General features: G+C 38.1%; 3 protein-coding genes across 3 annotated transcripts; all 3 read left to right on the forward strand.

The window, feature by feature from the left end:
• Positions 1-344: 344 nt before the first annotated feature.
• LOC117634689 lies at positions 345-1,489 on the forward strand. The gene has a single exon (XM_034368876.1). The coding sequence runs from the start codon at positions 706-708 to the stop codon at positions 1,327-1,329; it is 624 nt and encodes a 207-aa protein (XP_034224767.1). The 5' UTR covers positions 345-705; the 3' UTR covers positions 1,330-1,489.
• Positions 1,490-5,986: 4,497 nt separating this feature from the next.
• On the forward strand, positions 5,987-6,982 carry LOC117634533 (pectinesterase inhibitor 3). The gene has a single exon (XM_034368679.1). It carries the CDS (start codon positions 6,124-6,126, stop codon positions 6,730-6,732), a length of 609 nt encoding a protein of 202 aa, XP_034224570.1. The 5' UTR covers positions 5,987-6,123; the 3' UTR covers positions 6,733-6,982.
• A 7,875-nt stretch (positions 6,983-14,857) lies between these two features.
• LOC117634250 (RRP12-like protein) lies at positions 14,858-22,558 on the forward strand. The gene is made up of 18 exons (XM_034368249.1): positions 14,858-15,376; positions 15,556-16,075; positions 16,235-16,495; positions 16,608-16,699; positions 17,267-17,476; positions 17,562-17,966; positions 18,557-18,693; positions 18,819-18,912; positions 19,020-19,076; positions 19,416-19,559; positions 19,707-19,775; positions 19,934-20,047; positions 20,273-20,434; positions 20,591-20,719; positions 20,831-20,932; positions 21,029-21,108; positions 21,294-21,443; positions 21,727-22,558. Exons 1-18 carry the CDS (start codon positions 14,981-14,983, stop codon positions 22,289-22,291), a joined length of 3,687 nt encoding a protein of 1,228 aa, XP_034224140.1. The 5' UTR covers positions 14,858-14,980; the 3' UTR covers positions 22,292-22,558.
• The last annotated feature ends 135 nt before the right edge of the window (positions 22,559-22,693 follow it).

The raw sequence follows: 22,693 nt of genomic DNA on the forward strand, positions 1-22,693 counted from the left end.
TTATTGTACTACACTATAAATTTTGTTTTTAATACGTTAGAATAACTAAGTCTTCATGAGCCACCGAAGGCAAAATGCAATACTTTTTTATTATTGACAATGGCACTTTGGCTTTTTGGAGACTTCATCCTTCAAAGAAAGTTGCAAAGAAAAGACACAAATCAAATTTGTAAGTGTCAAATTGAAATGACGGCCGAAAACTATGAACCGCATGCATAATTTTACTCAACATTTCTCCATCAGTTTCTAGACCCCCCGCCCGCCCCCCCCCCCCCCCCCCAAACATACTATTTTTGTGTGGTCAGCAATATAAGGGAGGAGGCGGAGAAGGAGAGGAACTGTGGGGTTCACGAAAACGAATACGACACTTGGTTCCCGGCCTGACACGTGTCACAGGAATAAATCATGCAAGTGGGAAAATGCGGTATAATAATTGGGATCTACCTTGAGCAATTCGCATCTTAGCTCTCGATTCTTGGCATCTCTATTGGCATCTCTCTATACGGATCCTAAACTGGACTTCGCACACCAACCATAACAAATCCAACGGCCCAAATTCTCCCTCGGATTTTCTCTCCTCCCACCATAAATTCTTCCTCACCAGATCTACACCTCGTATTCTTCACCACACTCGGACACAACAAACCTTAACACAAAACCCCCAGAAAACCCCTGTTCTGTTGTTCTGTTCTGTTCCATTTCAACATGAACTCTGTGTTGGATTCTCCTCTCGAAGCTCTTGCTTTCAACTATGTCAGCTTCGGATTGTTCACTGTTGTGAACAATTTGTGGACTTGGGTCGCCGTTTTGACGGCCGCCGTCAGCTTCTTGAGCCTCAGGCTCAGAGCCAGTACCAGAGCTGCCAGTACTGCTATCTCTTCTTCTTGTCTGTTCAACTCACCACCTTCCAATGACGCCCGGAGCTCAAATGGGTCGTCGCCGGTTCCGGAGATAACGCCTTCGGAAACTGCCGACGAGCCACCGTGCTCTGTTTTGTCTCCGGTGGCTGCGCCTTGTAAGTTTGAAGATGATAGAGTAGTAGTGACAAAAGGGTTGAAGTTCACTCTGTATTATGAGGATAACGCAGAAGGCCGCGTTGACCTAACGGCGGAGGAGGAGGAGGAAGCGGAAGAGAGGGCCGGCGATGAGGCGGTGGCTGAGGGTTGTGGGGAGTGGTTGGAGGGTATTCTGAGGCTGAGATTAGGGGAGATGGGTTGGTACAGGCACCAGGGCTTGACGGAGCTTAACGGTAACGTCGTTAGATTATGGGATGGTTGTAGAGTTGGCGAAAGGCACAGCTCATCAAAATCAACACACCGTGTCATGTAGTAGTTAGATTGTCGTATGGCAGAGGGAGTTGTTTTATTCTAATAAGCTCCTGTTCTTGGCATTAGGGTTGTAAAAAAAATGTAAATACATTTTGTTTGGGTTAAACATGATTAATCCGCGGAATCAATGCAATGCTAATTGGTTCTTTTTTGTTCTCTAATTCTTGTTCTTTCCATTAAACCAGATTATATTGCCAGTTGATGTGATTTATTATTGTACCTCGTGTGTGTTTATAAAATACATACATAATATATATATAATTGACAAACTGGGTACAGCCAAAATAATAATAGAGAAGACAGCGGCAGATAAATTATAGGATTGATGCGGTGGAGGTGGTTGTGTTTGGTGGTACTATATTAATTAATAACCATTTATCTGACTAGATATGCAATTATAAAATGGTAAGTAAGGCTGAAGCAGCTTCATTAACTTTATTTTATTAGATTAATTAATCGCACCATATTTTTATTTTTATTTTATAGTATAAGGGATAGTCTAAATTATAACAGAATGAGATTTCTCACACACACAACTACAATGCTTCGTCTGCGAGTCAATGTCTTTTTTTCCTGAACCAAATTCCATTAGCAAATCTCCTCTAATCTTACTAATAATGTTGATTGTTGTGAGAAATTATTATATATAATATAATTATATAAAGAATCTTAGAATCTTGTAACAATCAATCAAATGGTTTCAAGTCACCTACATATTGACAATTATGTTTAACAAATGGTCCTTGTAGTATGTAGGACCTGTTGGGAAAGATGAGTACGTGTAGGCACAAGAATGATGGATTCATAGCAGTTTTGATGAAAAATCATGCACTTGTTGTATATATATGACACAAACTAAGAAAAATAAATATAAGTTATAACACATCATTATGAACAATCTTTGATGGGTGAGACCCGCATCAATGATGACTAATGGCCACCAACCATTACTCAGGGAATGGGTGCATAGAAAAATAAGCTACTAACTCTCAAGGTAGAAGGCTTGGAGCTAGAATTTTTGCATGTTGGAGGTAGGACATGTGGAAATATTTTATTTTTATTTTTTTAAAAAAATAGTACAATAAGTTGAAAAGTCTAAATTATATGTCCTATGTATATTGGATGGTATATAGTATACTCGGAAGATGCAAAAATTTCTCCTCAATTTCATGTTTATAGTTAGCAAAAGCATGCATTAATTAGTTCATAATCTTGATGCACATCTTAAACTTTTTATTTGTGTGCTGAATTATATGCTTGATGGATTCCAGGTAAGAGAGGTTGTACATGTACAATTGATAGCAACCTAAACTTGTTGGGCTTCCCACCAAAACTACACCCAACTACAGCCATATGTTACACTGCTGAACTTGTACTATTGTCAAGCTTCCATTACCATCACCAATAATTCTTCATGAATACCACAAACCTGTTCTCAGCAAGCTGGTGTGAAATCCTCACTTGTAAGTAAATATATGAAAAATAAATAAAAAATACTATGCCCAATTTCCTATATAATACTTGACACCTTATGTTATTAGAGGCTTTTATAATGACGGGCAATGTTAAAGAGGTGTTTTGAGAAGTTCAATCTAACCGTCTAACATTGAGGAATTTATTTATCAAAGACCCCACCATTATAATCCCTCGTTACAATCTTACTATATGTTACCAGCTCATGGATATGATATCATATATCATCCAAAGGGTCCACAGGGTCTCAGCTTTCATAGTTGGTGGATACCGTGTATGCATCAGGAAAATGGGCCCACAAATTTAATGGTGAGATTGTGAAGCCCGTTTTCTCCAATTGGGCCACAAGCCCCAACTGCTCGCAATCCAGCTTCACGTGGGTAGACCCCTTACCATCTCCACACTCCAGACAAACCTAATTTGGCTCACTCTGGCATTTCATCAAACACGTCGTGCGCCACACATTTTGAACTCAACTGGGCCTGCTGGAAGAGCTGCCGTGCCCCTGCTGTCAAATGTTTTTACCAGGAGAGGGGAGGGAGAAACCCAAGAGAGAAAATTGCATATGCAATTTGTACGGTGGGGTAACCATTATGTCACAATGCAATTCCAGACTGCATTTCACATGCTGTGTTTCAGAACTTAACCCCTGCCATGTCAAATTCATGGGAAAGGCTGTTGGGCTCACAAAAGTGTGTTTCTTATCGGTTTTCTGCTGCTAATAATAATTCATGGGTAAGGGGACCTATGTTTGCCGCTCAAACTCCCACTCACTCACTCCATCAAAGTGGCATGCAAAGGAGTTGCTTTTGATTTCTCACTCTCACTATTATATAAAATATAATTGGTTCCGTTTGGTGATGCGCATTAAATCACAGGCCCCTATACCTACACTATATACTATATGTAGCTTCATTTCATGTCCCCCAATTGGTATGGGCTTAGCCTGTCGGTATTATTCTTTTAACCAAATACTTATATTGTTAAATTATAAATGGAAGTAAATAAAAAATCAACACGAACAAAAAGTCTGGTAATAAAACATTTTTCCAGTAAGTTAAATCATGTCAATTAATCTTATATACGGATTATTTTTCTTTGGAAAGTGGTTATGGTATGGATACAAATAATTATGGAGTCACATGTAGGCTTAAAAATGGAGAAAGATTTCCATGAAACGGGGATAAATAACACCATTTTGTTATTCCCGATCAATAACGTTATGACACGCATGATAACACTTCCACATAGCATAATGATATTGGTCGCGGATAACAAAACACTACTATTCTCCTTGCAACTAAAATTTTCTCTTAAAAATGGCATTGGCTACCCCCAACCTTCATATCTATGTACTTATTATGATGATGTCCCCCAACTAAGATATTTAGACTTCTTGCTTCAAAAAAGAGTTTTCTGACTCCGTCTGTAAAAATAGATCTTTTAGTGAGTTTTTATACATGTACAAGTTACAACCATACAAGCCAAAGAATAATCCATGTTTAAGAAAATGACATTTTTGATTTTATTTTTTTGGGTCTCCTAGAAAGAATAATCCATGTGTTAAGTCATTCGTGATTGTTTAACAAAATGACATTTTTTGTGATTGTTTTGTTTGGTCTCCAAATTTATTTGAATGCCACCTCACTGGAACATTTTGAGGAGCAATGGGTCGGCAGGCAGCATGCACTGAACACGGTTGAGGACTTTGGTTATTCGTCAATAAATACATGTTTGCATGTTGGCTAGTGATAGGTTGATAACTTGTGGTGAATTTATTCAGAGCCCTCGACAGGTCCCGAACACTTAGCCAAAATAGCCACAAATTGGGGAGCGTAAATTTGTAATTAGATTGCCTATAAGAAACACAAAGAAAAGATGTTTGACAAGATGTGTTGTTTGGTTAGGGGATTTGAATTGAGATATTTAAACTACCACTTTTCGAGCTTTTGGTGTTTTTATAAAACTCCCTTATGTCTTAAAAATTACATGAACATTCAGGTTTAAGTTTGCTTTTACAAAACTCATTTTTATTTATTATTCGTCTAAAAATTGATGATTACATTGAAAAAATGCTTATGCAAGATGAAATTAACCTCAATAAATGCATATGCAATCTAATCTAAAAAGTAAACTTTGTTATTTGAATAATTTGTTTGTATAAAATCATTAATTTTTGGAAGAGAAATCAATAAATTTTTTTGAAAACAAATTAAAATCTTAGGGATGTTTGTGTAATTTCTAAAACCTTAGAGAGTTTTGTGAAAAAACCAAAAATCTTAAGTAGTATTAGTGTAAATAACTCATTTGAATTTCTCAAAAAAAAAATTTCCATTGCTTTTTATTAATTTTTTGTTTTCATTTGTTTTGATGATTATCCCTAAAGAGGAAAATAAACTCCCTCTTCTCCCCCTACACTTTTTTTTTTTTTTCATAATAATACAAATAATCAGACCACTACCAAAAAAAAAAAAAACTTACGGGTGTCATTAAATTATTCGTCCCAAAAATAGTGCATAGATAGCGATGAGTCTGAGACATGGGTCGGTTCAATTATAGGAGTGGATGAAATAAATACCATCCATATCTTCAACCCAAAGATTTACCAAAGTCAAAATGACAAAAAGTAAACTAACATGGCAGTTTGGGAGTGTTTTTGAAATAATTAAAAGCGTTTTTAATTAAAAGTTATTTTGATAGTGTTTGGCAAAAAAGTTTAGAAGCGCTTCTGAGCTATAGAAGTATTTTATGAATAAGCACATGTCATGTGCTTCTTCAAGAAACACTCCCAAGTATTTTTCCAAAAAGCATTTTGATTTCTTATGAAAATTTCAACATCTTTATAATAAAAGCGCCTTTAGTAGAAGCACTTATAAGTAGAAGTGCTTTCTAGAAAAGCAGTCCCAAATGAGCCTATAGAATGAAAAGATTGGTTAGTTAACTATACATAATCAAAGGATGAAAAAATTGATTAACGAAGCATTTGATACAAGCAATATTGAGAGACAAGAACTCAAACATAAAAAATCAAATACAAAATAATTACTCTTAACAATTTGAGTTACAAACCTCTCTAATTTCATTGGACTCAAAATTAACAAGCATAATTTTGTTCGATTGTTTCGTAGCCTTGCCCCCCAATCAACCACACATACCCCTATAAAACCAACCATTGGCGCACCCATTAATTAATTAAATACAATCATATCAGACATCCATCTGCCCAACCACCCCAACACTCACACTCTTCTTCACTCTACTCACCCTCACCCTTCTCGCTCCCTGTCTACCTCAGATCTTCCCACCATTACACATCAAAACGATGCGTTTCCTGCCCTCTCTCCTCCCGCTCCTCCTCCTCCTCCACTCCCTACCCTACTCCGCCGCCGCGCCGAAACACAACCCACACAACAACCCAACCAACTCATCCCATCTCGTCCGTTCGTCATGTAGCCACGCCAGCTACCCCAACCTCTGCATCCACTCTCTCTCCACCTACGCGGGCCCCGCAAACACCCCTCGCGACCTGGCCCAGGCCGCCGTCACCGTCAGCCTCTCACGAGCCCGCCGCATTTCCAGCTACCTCGCCCAACTCTCCAACTCCGACCAGGGAACCAAACGAGAGCGTTCCGCGCTCAGCGCCTGCATCGACCTCATGTCCGAGTCCGTGGACGAGTTAACCCGGACGCTTGACGAGTTGAAGCACCTCCACGCCGAAACGTTTCGGTTTCAGATGAGCAACGCCCAGACTTGGGTCAGCGCAGCCCTCACAGATGACGACACGTGTCTTGATGGGTTTGAGGAGCTTGATGTGAAGGTGAAGGCGGATATGAAGCGCAAGGTTACGAATGCGGCTAGGGTTACTAGCAATGCGCTGTACCTGATCAACCGCCTCGATGAAAGCCGTGGTCGGCCCAGATCTAAACCTTGATGAGAATGATGATGGCGATGCACGGCCGTGATTCTGTTTCACCGGGTGTATCAGATCAGTTCATGCCGCGGGCGTTATCTATAGCGTGTGTAGTTCGTTCGTACTTTTTTGTTTTTTACTTTTGTTTTCATTTATTTATTTATAAAGTTGTACCTATGATCTCATCGACCGCTGCATGTATAAACTCTTCCTCATAGTGTATCATTTCATGTTTTATCTAAAACTAGGCTCTCCACGAGCACTTAACTTGTGAGAGGTTTTTTTTAAAAAGATTAAAATTTATTTTAGAATTAAAAAAGATAATTGGTAGTTGTGTTCTATAAAAATAGGATCAATAATCTGATTTTTCTTTTAATTTAATTTTTTTAAATATGAAAGTGTGAATTTACCATGTTATCCTTATTTAATCAATAATTTCAATTCTTAAATTAAAGACATTTTCTGTTATTTTGAATGTTTCACAATTCTCTGTATTTTACTTTATGTGTATAAATTAAAAGGCAATCAAATTAACTATTGATGTCCTTTTTGTCTTTTACTCATCAAAGTCACTTGAATTACGTGATAAATAACAATGTTAAAAAGCACGTTTGTAACAAGAGACAATATTCTAAACTACTGTAATTGTAATAGAACTCGTACCACTATATTCTAAACTAATCGAATTGAAATGAAAATCGGGTACAGGGGCAAACTTACTACTTTAATTAATTGGCCAAACCCACTTGTACAATTGTATTATTTCTTTGTTGTAGCTCATATGCCTAAAAAAATTCTGTATTGGTTCATGAAAAAATAATTTTGATCATAAAGCTCAACAATGACTAGGAAAAGTTGTTGGGCATCATGAATATTTAGGGACCAAACTTTATGGTGTGTATACAAAAAATGAAGGAGCTTTTGAAAGCGTTTGGGACTTGGACAACCAGAAAGCATGTGACCAAACTAAAGTAGCAAAATGGCAGCTTTTGAAAAGGTGTGAGAACACAAGGGATCAATTGACTTAAGCCATTCGATCAAGGGCTGGGCCCACACAAGGAAAATTTACACTGTTTGGAGTTCAAAGATGCATTTAACAATAACTAGAGCTAATTTTGTTATCAAAGTCCAATAAGTTGATATCTGTTGTAAATAATAGAGGTGGAGCCCACACGTTATATAGTGGAGTCCACATGTTTGAAGGTTTGCCTATAAGAAGAATACCTTCCCATTGTAATATACAGATAGAAAAAGATCAATTTGATTGCAGAGAGAAAAACCATTATGCTTCTCTCCATTTCAATTCTCTCCAATTTCTCTTTCAATTTATAACACGTTATCAGAACGAATTTCTCTATCTCTAAGAGCACTTGCCACTGAATCAGCATCACCACCATCCCCTGCCTCCTACTCGGCCCTGCACTCTCTCTACGTTATCATTTTTTGGGGTTGGATTGGCCATGCTGGTGATTGGGACTTGGTCAAACCACAAGTCAAGAGCTTCATGTGGCTTCACACACCATCATTCTCTTATGCCCACCGTCTTGAAGCTAAAGACTCTGCACTTGCCAGCTGCCTTGTCATCCTCTTCTTCTGCTGCACAACTTGATTTTTCAGTCAACTCTTGTTCTTGGGTTGACTGCGCAGTTTCTGGTGATGAAGATGATATTGGCTTGAAAATGAACATTCCATGCCTTGGCCCAGAGCTCTGAATTTCCAATGGAGGTGCTTGACATGGAGTGCTATGCTCCCATCTATCTTTATCTCCAGTTCTGAATCAGCCCCAGTGGCAAAGATGTTGTCGCACTCAATCAAAATCTCATGAAAGCTTTCCTTTTCATGGAACTTGATTCTTGTTGCCAAACAAATGTTCCTTCCTTGAAACCAAGATGGGTTCTATGAGTGATGGCCTGCAACCTGTTCTTCTCTTTTAGGTCCCAGACCACATCAACTGTGCTGCCATCCACCAGAAATTGCTTGGAGCCTTGCTTCCTCCAAAAGAATCAACGGAGCCGATGAGGAGGATGAGCCAGGTGGAGAGCTTGTCGGAGACCACCAGCAGCAAGTGCAAACAGACTCAACCACGAGGCTAGGCTCGGCAGTGTCAGTGACTAGTTGGGATAATAGGCTGCCATGCTGCTCTAAGACAGATCCTCATGCTTGGGAGACTCCCACTATACTGCCCTAGCTACCCCTTGCACTTAGGTGGAAGTTCACATGCCGTACAGTGTCTTTGCAGATTTTAATCTTCAATTTTCAAAGAAGACAGCAACCCAGAGGCAAAGTGACAGCTGTATGGCAAAATGCCAAAGCCACCCTGTCAAGTGTCAACTTCATCTCATCAACCCCCACAACGTTCACTTCTTTAGAATCTTTAACTACTGTTCTTGGATGTGAACACCCACCGAAATAAAGAGATAAGTATCCTGCCTCACTTTATCTCCTTTACTTAATTACATTACTAAAATACCTACAGAATTTAATACTCATGACCAGATTGCAGGTGGAAAGAAGAAAAACCAACGTGATATTCCACTAATATAACAGTATAATGATATTATGCTATTTGATTGTGGTGTTGATATGAACCCACAAATAATTGCCTTTACGTTATTGTAAATTTACTTTTACTTAAAGTATGATGTGGAATTAACCCTCATACTTTATGAAATTACTTTACTATACATTATTTACTGTATGGTGTAGGTTTATTACCCATACAATAGTATTTATTTAAAAGGGTGGTGCGGGTTTATCGCCCACGCCTTTACTGTCATTTAAATGTATGGAGCAGAATTAGTGCCCATACAAGCACATTTCTTTTATTTAAAGTATGATGTGGAATTAACCCTCATACTTTATGAATTTATTTTACCGCACATTTAATTTTATTTAAAGTATGATGTGGAATTAACCCTCATACGACAGTATTAATTTAAAGGGTGGCGCGGGTTTATCGTCCACGCCTTTATTTTTATGTATGGAGCAGAATTAGTGCCCATACACGCACATTTACTTTTACTTAAAGTATGACGTGGAATTAACCCTCATACTTTATGATTTTACTTTATCGCACATTTAAAGTATGGTGCGGGATTAACGTCCATACAAGTAATTTTATTTTATGGATTAATTATGCTGTATGATAAATCTTTACAATATGCAGATCAGGACCAGAAGTTCATTGATCCTCATCATACAATTACATCAGGACTTGAATATCCTTGATGATGATATTGATATGAGAGCTGGCAGTCTCTCCGGTACTATACATGTAAACAAGAGATCGGACTTAAGAGTCCTTGATCCCTGACATGTGAATAAGGACCTGGGGTTCCTTAATGATGTAACAGTACCGTATTGGTTCATAGTGCCGTACACATGGATGATAACTGTACTGGCAGATGTACTGTACACATGAATAGTACCGGATATATGAATAGTACTATTCACATGAATAGTGACGTATGCATAAATATTAACCATTTTGGGTAAAACCGTCACTATATACAAAAGGGAACCTGCAGTTCCTTAAACTCATGGATGAGTAAAGTAAATGAGATGCCAGAAGTTCCTCAAAATATGGACAATTATGTAAAGACTTGAGGTCCCGAAATATGTACAGAAAATTGTAAAAATGTCCATACCATGAGAATATGTGATTTTGGCCCGAAGTTCAAAATCTAACAGTGTTGAGAACCTGAAGTTCCAACAATTAAATGGACAACCCTTGAGGTATTATTGAAAATTGTGGTACACCACATATTTCTTTGGCATAAGAAAATGATGAATTTAATAAAGTTCGATTTTGTTATAATCGACACCTCAAGGAAGAAATATATTTTGTGAATTCCGGTTGTTAAAAAAAAAAAAAAACACCGTGAAATGGATAACATCAGTATAAACTTCAAATGATGAATTGAGGCTCCCCACATATTTTGTTATATCTGGGCCGGAAGCCCATGGATCCAAATATATGAGAGATCCTAAAACTTGAAGTTGTGGGTATATAGTAGTTAATGCTCTTCACTACTATATTGTGATATTAGCGTGGCTTTTACTCAATTCATATTTCATGTCCATTTGAAAATGGCGAATAAATTATGAGTTTGGGTTTAACCCAGACCAAACGTTCTGGGCTCACATGCATGGAAATATGAGAGATTTGATGTGGTTATTTGAACCTATAAGGCACAAGGTTCCAAACCGTCATTTTGAAAAGACGTAAAAACCACATGTGCAAGTTTAAGAATGTGCGCAAATATTATTATAACAGAAAAGGAACATATAACAGATAGATTTTTCCACCTGCAATGAAGGTGCAGGCCCTGTAAAATCTATAAAATTACATTATGTTCTAGAAGCCTCTGAAGGAAGAGGACGGCGCTTCTTAAGCCTAGCCATGAGCCTCTCATGGTCTCCCAAAATTCTTTCATTTGAGACCTGCAGCATGTCTAGCTTTCTCTGTGTACCAACAGAGTACGAACTCACCAGTTTCAACAAGGAATTATTCTCTCCTTTGAGTTTCTCAACCTCTTTTTGAGACTCATGAAGCATTCTTTGAAGAGAATAATTTTCAGTTGTCAGCTTCTGAACCTCGTTTGCTCTAACACGCAAACGATCAGCCAAGTTAGAAACAGAAGCAGCACTCTGAATGCTAAAAGCCATTGAGTCATCAATAGCCTCTTCCTCAGACCTCCCTGTCAACAACATTTCATCCATTGGAATAATGAAATTCCTAGCTACTGTGACAGCAGTAGCATCATCCATCATCACAGAATCATTAATTGTGAGATGACGATTTTGGGATACAAAGGATGGACGCCAAACTTTGGCGTCACTAGTTGTTGCGGGAGCATCATTTAAATTGAAATTATTTGGGTTGGAAGAAGAGGAAGCCATTTTAAGAAGGTTTCGAAGAAACTCTTACAAAACTAAAGTTTCAGAAAATGAAGGAAATTGAGTTGAAACGAAGTTGAGTTGAAACGTATTTACTCCAATCAAGTTTTGCAAAGGCAATATCTATAGACGAAAATGTGGCAACTTTTCAGGATTCCAATATCTTCTCGAATCCCCACATTATCTTTTTCTTTCGCAAGAGTCCAAAACTTCACGTGGCCTCTGATAATGCCTGTCGGCACTTTCGGCGTTTTTCAAGTATTATTTTCAAAGCCGATCTTGCTTTACGGATTTCACGGAGCTACTTTTTCAAAAGTATCCCGAGAATCTAGCAATTTTCCTATGGTTAATTTGAAATTCACCGGTTCTACCTATTCATTGTATTTGTGTATAAATGTGTTACTAACGAAATTTTCTTTGTAGAAGACATCCAGTTTTCCCATCCAAAATGATGCTATATCTACTTGTTTTTCTTATCATTAAGCACTTAATATGCCTGAGAAGCAAGACTATCTCTGATCATCCATTCAGGAAACAAGACTATCCCTGATCATGTTTCTGCAAGATCAGGGAATTGTGAAGGCGGCCTTGTGCTCTAATCTCCTGAGGTCCTTCTAGACTAGGAGAATTGAGAGCTTGTTTTCTGCTCCCACCAGCTTCCTTCCCTGATTGCTTACCTTATCTTGCAATCAATATCACAATTTTTTTTTGCATTTTTTCTCTTTTGCAGCTCTCTGTTCATAAGAGATTTTATTTCTTTAGAATGAACATCTGAAGAAAGAATCCATGAAGTGATCCTAACTCTGAGAGTTATTTGTTTTTGACAGAGAAAAGAATTGTGATTTTGCTCTTGCAGGATATAACTAGATCATCAAGCACTACATTTACTGGGCCGATACAAGCTTGAATGATACTTGAGAAAAGTTTCTCCCACCTAAGGATGTAAGCAATACTTGTGTTATTTTATGCTTATATACTTATTTGATATTTTATCTTGAAAGGTAACCAAATGGGGAGATAAGTCCGTTCCAAAAGAATGGCTTGTATGTATCCATGAATTATTAATGCAAATTTTACAAATTGCAAGTTGGATACATTGATAATACACTGCACAGATTAAAGTCCCATAAGAACAGAATATGGGTATAGCATTGATCAATATGATGCACGCCTGTTGCGTAGCAAATGATGTGGATTGAAGTCCCGAAAGGACAATCCTTTGACATGTCAATATTGATATTGTGCACGCCTAATGCGTAGCAAATTGTATGGGTTAAAGTCCCATAATATGGGTTAAGGTCCCAGAAATTAATTGACATGTATGTATTAATCTGTGGCATGCCTGCAGCATGACAGATATATGGTTCTAAATGTTCCAACTCCCTAAATGGAGATTATCCACGCCCTACTATAAAATAACGCTCCATTGGAGGTTATAATCCACATTCTCACATAATAAAAGCCCCCTGCAGTGGCTTGGGTACCCAAAAAGCAAAGAAATGCTTATAATTGATGCATGCGCATGCACATAAGAATGGTGGGATCATGAATTGATGAATGACAAATTTTGATTTTGGAGTAGCTACTCAAATCATCAATGGGCTGTGTTGATTGGAACCACGTTCAATTATTAAATGTCGACAATATCATTGGCCAAAATGGACTGAGGCAATTCCATTATAGATGAGAATGAACGTGAAAGAACAAACCCACAGTACGAACCCCAAAAGATGTTAATATTAAAAGTTATACTTGGGTGTTCAGAATAAAAGGGAATATACCTACTTTGTATGACACAATGTTTCTGGCAGAAACAAGGAATGTTGGGTTTTCTCCATATTTTCAAATTCAATTGTGCTCCCCCCTTATTGCACATGGAGACCAACATGTTACCTTTAAGGGTTATTAAATGAACAGAGCATATCACCTGAAGTGATTCCCTAAAGATGTATAAATAGCTGGGTTAAAGCTATATAATGTGTCATAAAGTTTAATCCCTTTAAACAAAATCCTTGAAAGGATTGAAATTGCATGAAGCAAGTCCCTGAATGACATGAGCCTGAAGCACAAAATCCGTACTCAATACTAATATGCATAAATTGCCTCAGTGAGTACATTAATATGTTTGCAAACACATTAAAACTTCTCAAGAGTTCCAGAAATATTTGTCTCGACTGAAAGATCGAGCATTATGCCAACGAGATTATAGCTTATACTAAGAAAGTATTGAAGCATTTTTTTTATCCGTTGGGCACTTTAAGGATTTTCCGGGAGTATATTAGACCGGACATCGTATTTGAGCTCAACTCCATCACCATCATTTTTGGGATGATGTGAGATATGCGGACTCTGGAAATCTATATGGTCATTTACTGGAACAAAGTTAGTCATGAAGTTTTCAGGCGGAGATATTCATCAGGGGGAGCATGGTATTAATAAAGACTTTCATACGCTGTACTCTTTTTCCTTCATCAGGTTTTTATCCCACTGGGTTTTTCCTGATAAGGTTTTAACGAGGCAGTGTCGCTCAAGATTGACTCACAGAAGCAGTGTCAACTATGATATTCAGACAGATGATCAACAGTATGGCTTCAAGATATTCTATCAAGCATCAGGGGGAGCGTGCCATCAATAAAGACCTTTCCACACTGTACTCTTTTTCCTTCGTCCAGGTTTTTATCCCACTGGGTTTTTCCTAGCAAGGTTTTAACGAGGCAGTGTCGCACGCGTGTCAATATACACAGAATTTTATGTTACACATGGTTATGTACTCTTTTTCCCTTCGACCAGTTTTTATCCCACTGGGTTTTTACTGGCAAGGTTTTTAACGAGGCATATTCCATATCCTTTGTGGTCTCCAAGGGGGAGTGTTGTAAATAATAGAGGTGGAGCCCACACGTTATATAGTGGAGCCCACATGTTTGAAGGTTTGCCTATAAGAAGAATACCTTCCCATTGTAATATACAGATAGAAAAAGATCAATTTGATTGCAGAGAGAAAAACCATTATGCTTCTCTCCATTTCAATTCTCTCCAATTTCTCTTTCAATTTATAACAATATCACCATAATCACCAACAATCCATCTTAAACAAGTACATATAGCCCTAGAAAAGAAGGGGAAAAAAAAGAAAGGAGGGTTATATTCGGGGCAACGCGTCCGACCCGGCCCAGTAAAATGTAGAACCGTTGAGCCCAAAGGGGTGTAAAGAATGTCGGGTGTTCGCTTCACGGACTCAGGACATGAACCCGCCAATTCTAACTGGGCCAAATTCTCCTTCTTCACTCTCGACTATTGTCCATAAACCCCAGGTACCTCCTGAATTCATTGAAGCTAGGGTTTTTCTGCAACTCCCCAATCCCCGCCCAACATGGAAGGCATCGAAATGGACGACGGTTACACTCTTCCCCTAATCGAAGACCACGACATCTGCACCTCAATCCTCGCGCGCTTCAGCAACTCCACGCGCGAGGACCACCACCACCTCTGCGCAGCCATTGGCGCCATGGCTCAGGAGCTCAAAGACATCACAATTCTCTCCATTGTCTTTCAAAAAGTCTCGGCCGCAATTCTCGTGAAGAAGTCCGAGTTCCTATCGGAGCTCTTGGTGCGTGTTCTGCGGTCTCCGTCTTTGACAGTGGGCGCCGCCGTCTCAGGATTGAAATGCATATCGCATGTGCTCATCATCAGAGGCCGTGTCAACTGGTCTGATGTGTCTTCATTGTATGGCTTCTTATTGAGCTTTATTACAGATTCCCGCCCTAAGGTGAATTGCTCACATTTTATTTGTTCTTTGATGTTGATCGGTTATCATAGAATTCATTTCATTTCTGATATTTGTAATGTAGATTATATCAAATGGATTGAAATTTTAATTTTTATTTGGTGTTTTAGATGTCTACTTTATAATGTACTTATTTTTATGCTAATTGTATTCTAAAAAAGGTGAGAAGACAATCACAATTGTGTCTTCGTGATGTACTGCAAAGTCTTCAAGGAACACCGCTGCTTGCCCCAGCAAGTGAAGGGCTTACTAACTTATTTGAAAGGTTTCTTCTGCTTGCTGGTGGGTCAAATGCAGATGCGGGTGAAGGACCCAAGGGAGCTCAGGAGGTCTTGTATATTTTGGATGCTTTGAAAGAGTGTCTTTTTCTTATGTCAATCAAGTACAAAACTTCCGTCCTCAAGTACTACAAAACTCTCTTGGATCTGCACCAACCACTTGTTACAAAGCGCATAACAGATAGTTTGAATATACTTTGTCTCAATCCATCTACAGACGTTTCTCCTGAAGTGTTGCTCGATCTGTTATGCTCATTAGCTCTTTCTGTCTCCACAAATGAGACATATGTCGATGGGATGACATTCACAGCTCGCTTGCTTGGTAGTGGAATGGCCAAAGTTTATTCCCTCAATAGGCATATATGCGTAGTTAAACTCCCTATTGTATTCAATGCACTCAGAGGTTTGTAATGTTTTCCCTCCTTTATTGACTTTAGTTGTATACATGTTACCTTCCTATACATTCAAAAAAATCTTCCCCTGAGTTCCTGTTTGTATCTCTTTCCATTATAGAAAGCAAGACTCAAAAAGTACTGTGGTGTTTTTTCTTTGAGTTTGGCAGATGTATTGGCATCTGAGCATGAAGAGGCCATACATGCAGCAGCGCATACATTTAAGAGTCTCATTCATGCTTGCATTGATGAAAGCTTGATCAAACAGGGAGTTGACCAGATTGTAATGAATGCAAATCTGGATGCAAGGAAGTCTGGGCCAACTATAATTGAAAAAGTATGTGCTACTATTGAAAGCTTACATGGTTATCACTACGCTGGTGTCTGGGACCTTGCATTCCAAGTTGTTTCAGCCATGTTCGATAAATTAGGTATTGCTTTTGCTGTATCTGACTGTTTTCCTGTCATTTTTAACTAAATTGTTTTTCACTTGCTATGCACTCTCCATTTCATTTAAGAGGTGTAATATCCGTTATCATACAGGGGTATATGCTTCTTATTTCATGAGGGGTGCGCTCAGGAGCTTGGCAGAGATGGAGAAGTTATCCGATGAAGATTTCCCTTTCAGGAAACAGGTTTTTTTCATATGATTCAGTTTTAAGAGATGAAGAGTACTGTTACTTGTCATTATCTTATGGATCTCTATATTTTCTCTACGGCTATCTTTGTTGTTTGACAATTATGACTGTGTACTGGTTTGTTGACTGCAGTTTAATGGTCTTATACCATCTTTTACATTCTGGATTGCAGTAATTTATTATTTTTTTGGGTTTTCTGGCCACCCAATGCTAAAATAAGAAAAGAAAAGAAAAGCTATAATTCCTCATACTGTATAACTTGCAGCTGCAAGAATAATTGATGAGGGAAGCCCTGTTTTGTTGCATTGCTTTGATCAGGGATATCTGGTCTAATATTGCAAATGCATAATATATATATATATATAAACCTTATATTCTATAGCTACAGTTGTAGGTTTGATATCGTAACTAGGTCCACTATTAGCATTTACTAAGTTTTCTTGGTTGCAAGTCAAACTATTTTTTTTTTATAAAGATTATTTGGAAGCTTCTTGTGTCCTTTCGTCTTTGTTTACTCTCTATTAGTGCAGCACTTACTAATATAATGACTTTATTATTTTATAGCTGCATGAATGCCTTGGATCGGCTCTTGTTGCAATGGGACCTGAAACATTTTTAGGTCTTCTACCTCTTAATTTGGAGGCTGAAGACTCAAGTCAGGTGAATGTTTGGCTCTTTCCGATACTGAAGCAGTATACTATTGGTGCACGTTTGAGCTTCTTTACAGAGTCAATTTTGGGTATGGTTCGAACGATAAAGGAGAAATCTAGAAAGGTATTTAACAGTTCATACTGATGGAGTGTTAGTTGTTTAATTCAGATGGAATTTTTTAGTTACGTCGTCGTCTTGTATTTGGCAGCTCGAGTCACAAGGACGTATTTTTTCATCAAGGAGTACAGATGCATTTGTACATGCTTTGTGGTCACTGTTACCTTCATTTTGCAACTACGCTTCAGATACTGCTGAAAGTTTCAACGATCTAGAGCAAGCCTTGTGCAGTGCCCTTCAAGATGAACCTGAGTTTCGTGGAATAATATGCTTGAGCTTGCAGATTCTTGTACAACAAAATAAGAAAATTGTGGAAGAAATGAATGATCTGTCTGATAGTGAAGTAGGTAGTGCCAGACACAGAGCTATTGCTCATTATACCCCTCAGGTTACAGCAGATAACTTAAGCGTGCTCAAGTCATCTGCTTGCGAGTTACTGCATGTTCTATCAGGTGTTTTCTTGAATACCACAAAAGATGATGCAGGCTGTTTGCAGGTACGTAAGTATACTGAGGTTATATGTCTGATAGTGTTTGTCCTGCAAAATGCTTGACAAGAATGCCAAATTGGCATGGATTTTAAAATAGTCATGAATTTGTGAGTTTGCCACTGGAGTAACAAATACAGCTCCCATAAGAATCATGCATATCGTTGTTAAAACCAAAAAGTAAAAAGTATTCATGGCACAATCTTGTCTTCGAGAAAGAGAGGCGGAGAGGAGTTGTCTCTTTATCACATGTACTAGGTACTTGGTAGTGGACATTTTAAAGAATTTCAACATAATTGGGCGACAAAGGCAAAGGAAGAAAATGGGGTCGTGACAGACTCACTCTATAAGCTCCAGTCCCTTTTTTACAGTATCACCCTTTTCAGTCTCTTTTTTCTTTCTTTTTGATTTCCCTGTGACGTTTTAAATAAATTTGTACCGCTTTTTTTCCCGTTGCTTCCCCCAACATTTTGTCTTTTTAAAAAATGGGTCCAATTTTTACTTGAAAATAGACCTTTATCTTTGATTCATGTTCGTACTTGTTAATGTCGCATCAGTTTTTGTGAGGTTGAGATTAATTATGTTTGCACCGTTTACAGTCCACAATTGGTGAGTTTGCTTCCATAGCAGATAAAGAAGCTGTGTCAAAGTTTTTCCGAAATAGAATGGGGATGCTTTTAAAGGTTACTGAAGAGGCTAGCAAAGCAGAAAGTCCTAGAGATTTTAATTCCAAGCGGTATATCAATACTTTTTTGTTGTTGTTGATCTCGTTTAGTTTTGGCTTTTTATAATTTAATTATTTCTTCTCTCTCTCTTTGTGGAACATCTGACATTACATTAATTCTTCCATCTTAACTGCAGGGCACAACTGTTTGACTTGGCGGTTTCATTTTTACCTGGTTTACATGATAATGAGGTTAATGTTCTATTTACTGCAATAAAGAATGCATTACAGGTTTGAAAGTCTTTCTCTTCTGTCTGGCTATTTTGTTCATTTCTAAGGGATCCTGCAATGCTTCAAAAAAGGAAAGGTTGCACTAACTAAGGGCTTCCTGACTTCAGGATGATGAAGGTTTGATACAAAAGAAGGCATATAAAGTCCTTTCAATCATTCTCAGGGTATGCAAAAGTTAATAATTTGTATGTTTTGAATTATATGGATAATCCATAATAATGCTTCCATACTGTGACTTTTATTGTCATCATCTGTCACTGGAAAATACGGGGAAACATGATTTACTGGGTGTAATTGGTTTGTTTTGCTGCTAATGTCGTAGTTGAAGAAGAGTTGGTCACATATATCAATCATAATTTTCTGGAATACTCATGTTTTCAAAAATAAGAAAAAGGAGAAACAATAAGATGAAATTATGTGCTGCTGGGCCATCACCTGCCTGTTACGGTGGTGTATTTTTGCACCCTTTTTAGCTTATGTATCTCTTTGCTGAATATGGTCAGGACTGTGATTCGTTTCTTTCATCGAATTCATCGAAGCTCAAGGAATTGCTTGACCTTATGGTTAATGTACTGCCTTCATGCCATTTTTCAGCTAAACGGCACCGACTCGACTGCTTGTACTTCCTAGTAGTCCATGTTTCAAAGGTATCCATAAATAAACGATACCTCACTTTTCAATTAATCTAAGATTCATTCCTTGTAGCATTAAATCTTCCATTATTAGGAACAAAGTTTAGATTCAAGTTTCGTATGTATGGCGCTCAATACCTAAGAACTTCAATCTTTTTGTAGAGTGACACAGAGCAGTGGCGGGATGACATCATAAGTTTCCTGACAGAAATAGTTCTTGCACTTAAAGAGGTAAAGTGGTTTATCAGCTGCAATATCTGGTTTAATAAGTAGTTTTAGTATTCCTGACTAATAAAATTATTGCACTTAAAGAGGTAAAAGATCTTGCATGGCTCTTCTGAACTTTATGTTTGATATGAATTGTTAATGTTTGTTTTTTTCCAATGCAGGCTAACAAAAAGACAAGAAATAGAGCTTATGATATCCTTGTCCAAATTGGCCACGCCTGTGGTGATGAGGAGAAAGGCGGGAATAGAGAACACCTGTTGGAATTTTTTAACATGGTACTGAATATTGTTTCAGATTGCTTAGTTATTACGGCTCAAATTTACTGATAAGTCTATTGACTAGAAGTCCATACTTCAGAAGTCTGTGTGGAGCAACCTCTTTTGCCCCCTTCCTCCTTTTGATTATGACTGATTCTATCATCTTTAATTGGTCTTCTGTGGACCAGAGTAGAATTTGATATATAAATGTGTAGCAAGTCTAAGCTGATCTTATGGTCACAGGTAGCTGGGGGCCTAGCTGGTGAAACTCCTCATATGATCAGTGCTGCAATGAAGGGCTTAGCTCGGTTGGCTTATGAGTTTTCTGATCTTGTTTCAACCGCTACCAATTTGCTTCCGTCCGCATTTCTCCTCCTCCAGAGAAAGAACAAAGAAATAATTAAAGTAGACCCCCTCTCTTTTAGATCAGCATTTTGGAGTTATTAATTATTTTGAGTTAACTGCTTAATAAATCATTATGTGATTTGTTATTTCAATTGATCTTACAAGCGTATTTTCGTTTATTTATTTTATTCTTAGTTGGGCGTTTCCTTATTGCAGGCTAATTTAGGTTTGTTGAAGGTATTAGTGGCCAAATCACAAGCCGAGGGGTTGCAATTGCACTTGAAAAGCATGGTGGAAGGCTTGCTGAAGTGGCAAGACGCTACTAAAACCCACTTCAAAGCCAAGGTTGTTTCCTCAATTAAAATGCTTGTGACTCAATTTAGACATCTAGTTCAGTTGGTTTGATAATTAGTCCAAATTCTGACCACTAGCTCGTCAAACCTGAATTAATTTCAGGTTAAGCTTCTTCTAGAAATGCTTGTCAAGAAATGTGGGCTCGATGCTGTTAAGGCTGTGATGCCTCAAGAACATATGAAATTACTTACCAACATACGGAAGGTCTGTCGAGGGACATCTTGGTGGAATGAACATTGTCCAGGGTACTCACTACTTATTTCTGATCTTCCTTTGTTTTGTTTTTTTAATTGAACACAGATCAAGGAACGGAAAGACAGGAAACTGGGTTCTAAATCTGAGGAAGCTAGATCTCAAGTTTCCAAAGCAACTACATCCAGGTCTCAGTCTTACATAATTTTAAAATTAATAAATGCTTGAGCACAACAAAATACTTGTGTGCATATTTATGTCTTATTGTACACACATGTATGTTACCAGTTGAAGCTTATGTGATATAAGCTTCAATTCAGCTTCTACTTGGCTATGTTTTGTAACTTTCTGTTATTTTCTATCTTCTTTTCAGGTTAAGCAGATGGAACCATACAAAAATATTTTCTGATTTTGATGATGAAGAAACTGAGGATAGTGATACAGAATATATGGATGCCAAAACAGTCTTGGGCAAACGTGGCAAGGCTTTCTCGCAGCTCAAATCCAAAGCATCTTCATTACGGTAGGTTGTACTTTATGTTCATAATGGATTGGGAATAAGTAGATTATGTATCAATCATGATCTTGGTAGCTAGAAGTTTGCCTAACAGGTGTTGCTTGGATCATATCGGACGGTCTAGAAATGTTAAAAAAATGATTTCTTAAATAAACACAATCCAATTTAAGCAAATTTATCTAGCAGATCATGTAGCCTGTGGTTCAGTTGGTGGTTTTGTTTGCCATATTTTGGAAGTTCTACATCATCCGATGCCTAATATAAATTAACACAATTGTTTGTAATACAGAAGAACAAAGAAGAACTTGCTTGATCAACTAGAAGATGAGCCACTCGACTTGCTTGATCGGCAAAGAACAAGGTCAGCACTTAGATCATCCGAGAATTTAAAGCGAAAAATGGAGTCGGATGATGGGCCAGAGATAGACGATGATGGGCGCCTAATAATTCGTGACGAAGCAGAATCGTACAAGAGAAAGCCATCGGAACCTGATTCAGATGCAAGAAGTGAAGCGGGTAGTTACTTGTCCGTAGACTCAAAGAAAACACAGAAGCGGCGGAAGACATCAGAGTCCGGGTGGGCTGCCACCGGCAAAGAGTACGCCAGCAAGAAGGCCGGTGGGGATTTGAAGAGGAAGGACAAACTTGAACCGTATGCATATTGGCCGCTTGATCGAAAAATGATGAGCCGTAGGCCGGAGCATAGAGCAGCTGCAAGAAAAGGGATATCAAGTGTGGTGAAGATGACAAAGAAGCTGGAAGGGAAGAGTGTCTCAACTATTCTCTCCACTAAAGGCTTAAAGTTTAAGAATAAAAGTAGGGTTCAGAAGGGAGGCAGCAAGAAGAAAAAGTAGGTGAGGAACAGGACTACTTCGATCGACACATCGAAGGGAAACTTGTACTAAAGGGTTTTTATATTTTATATTTTTATATTTTTATATTTATAAATTACAGTAATTTTCTTGTTATGGGCTTGTTATGGGCTCGGGTCATGTTGTGGGTAACCATATTAGCTGATGGGTTGCTAAAAATCTTCTAATGGGCTTTGTATTGCTGTTACTACTTGAGGCTCCACTGTAAAGAAAGCATGAATGAAATGAAGTGGAACGTTACTTATTTTATTTCCCGTTTCTGAATTTCCTTTGTCTTTCAGTATTACGGTCTATCATACTGAGCAGCCCTGCCAGCCTATCAAAAAAGAAAAAGAAAATAAGCGATGAAGAAGGAGAAGAGATCGTCGAGGAACATAAAAAATG

Source organism: Prunus dulcis, chromosome 7 (genome assembly GCF_902201215.1).
Source record: "Prunus dulcis chromosome 7, ALMONDv2, whole genome shotgun sequence".
Classification (NCBI taxonomy): domain Eukaryota; kingdom Viridiplantae; phylum Streptophyta; class Magnoliopsida; order Rosales; family Rosaceae; genus Prunus; species Prunus dulcis.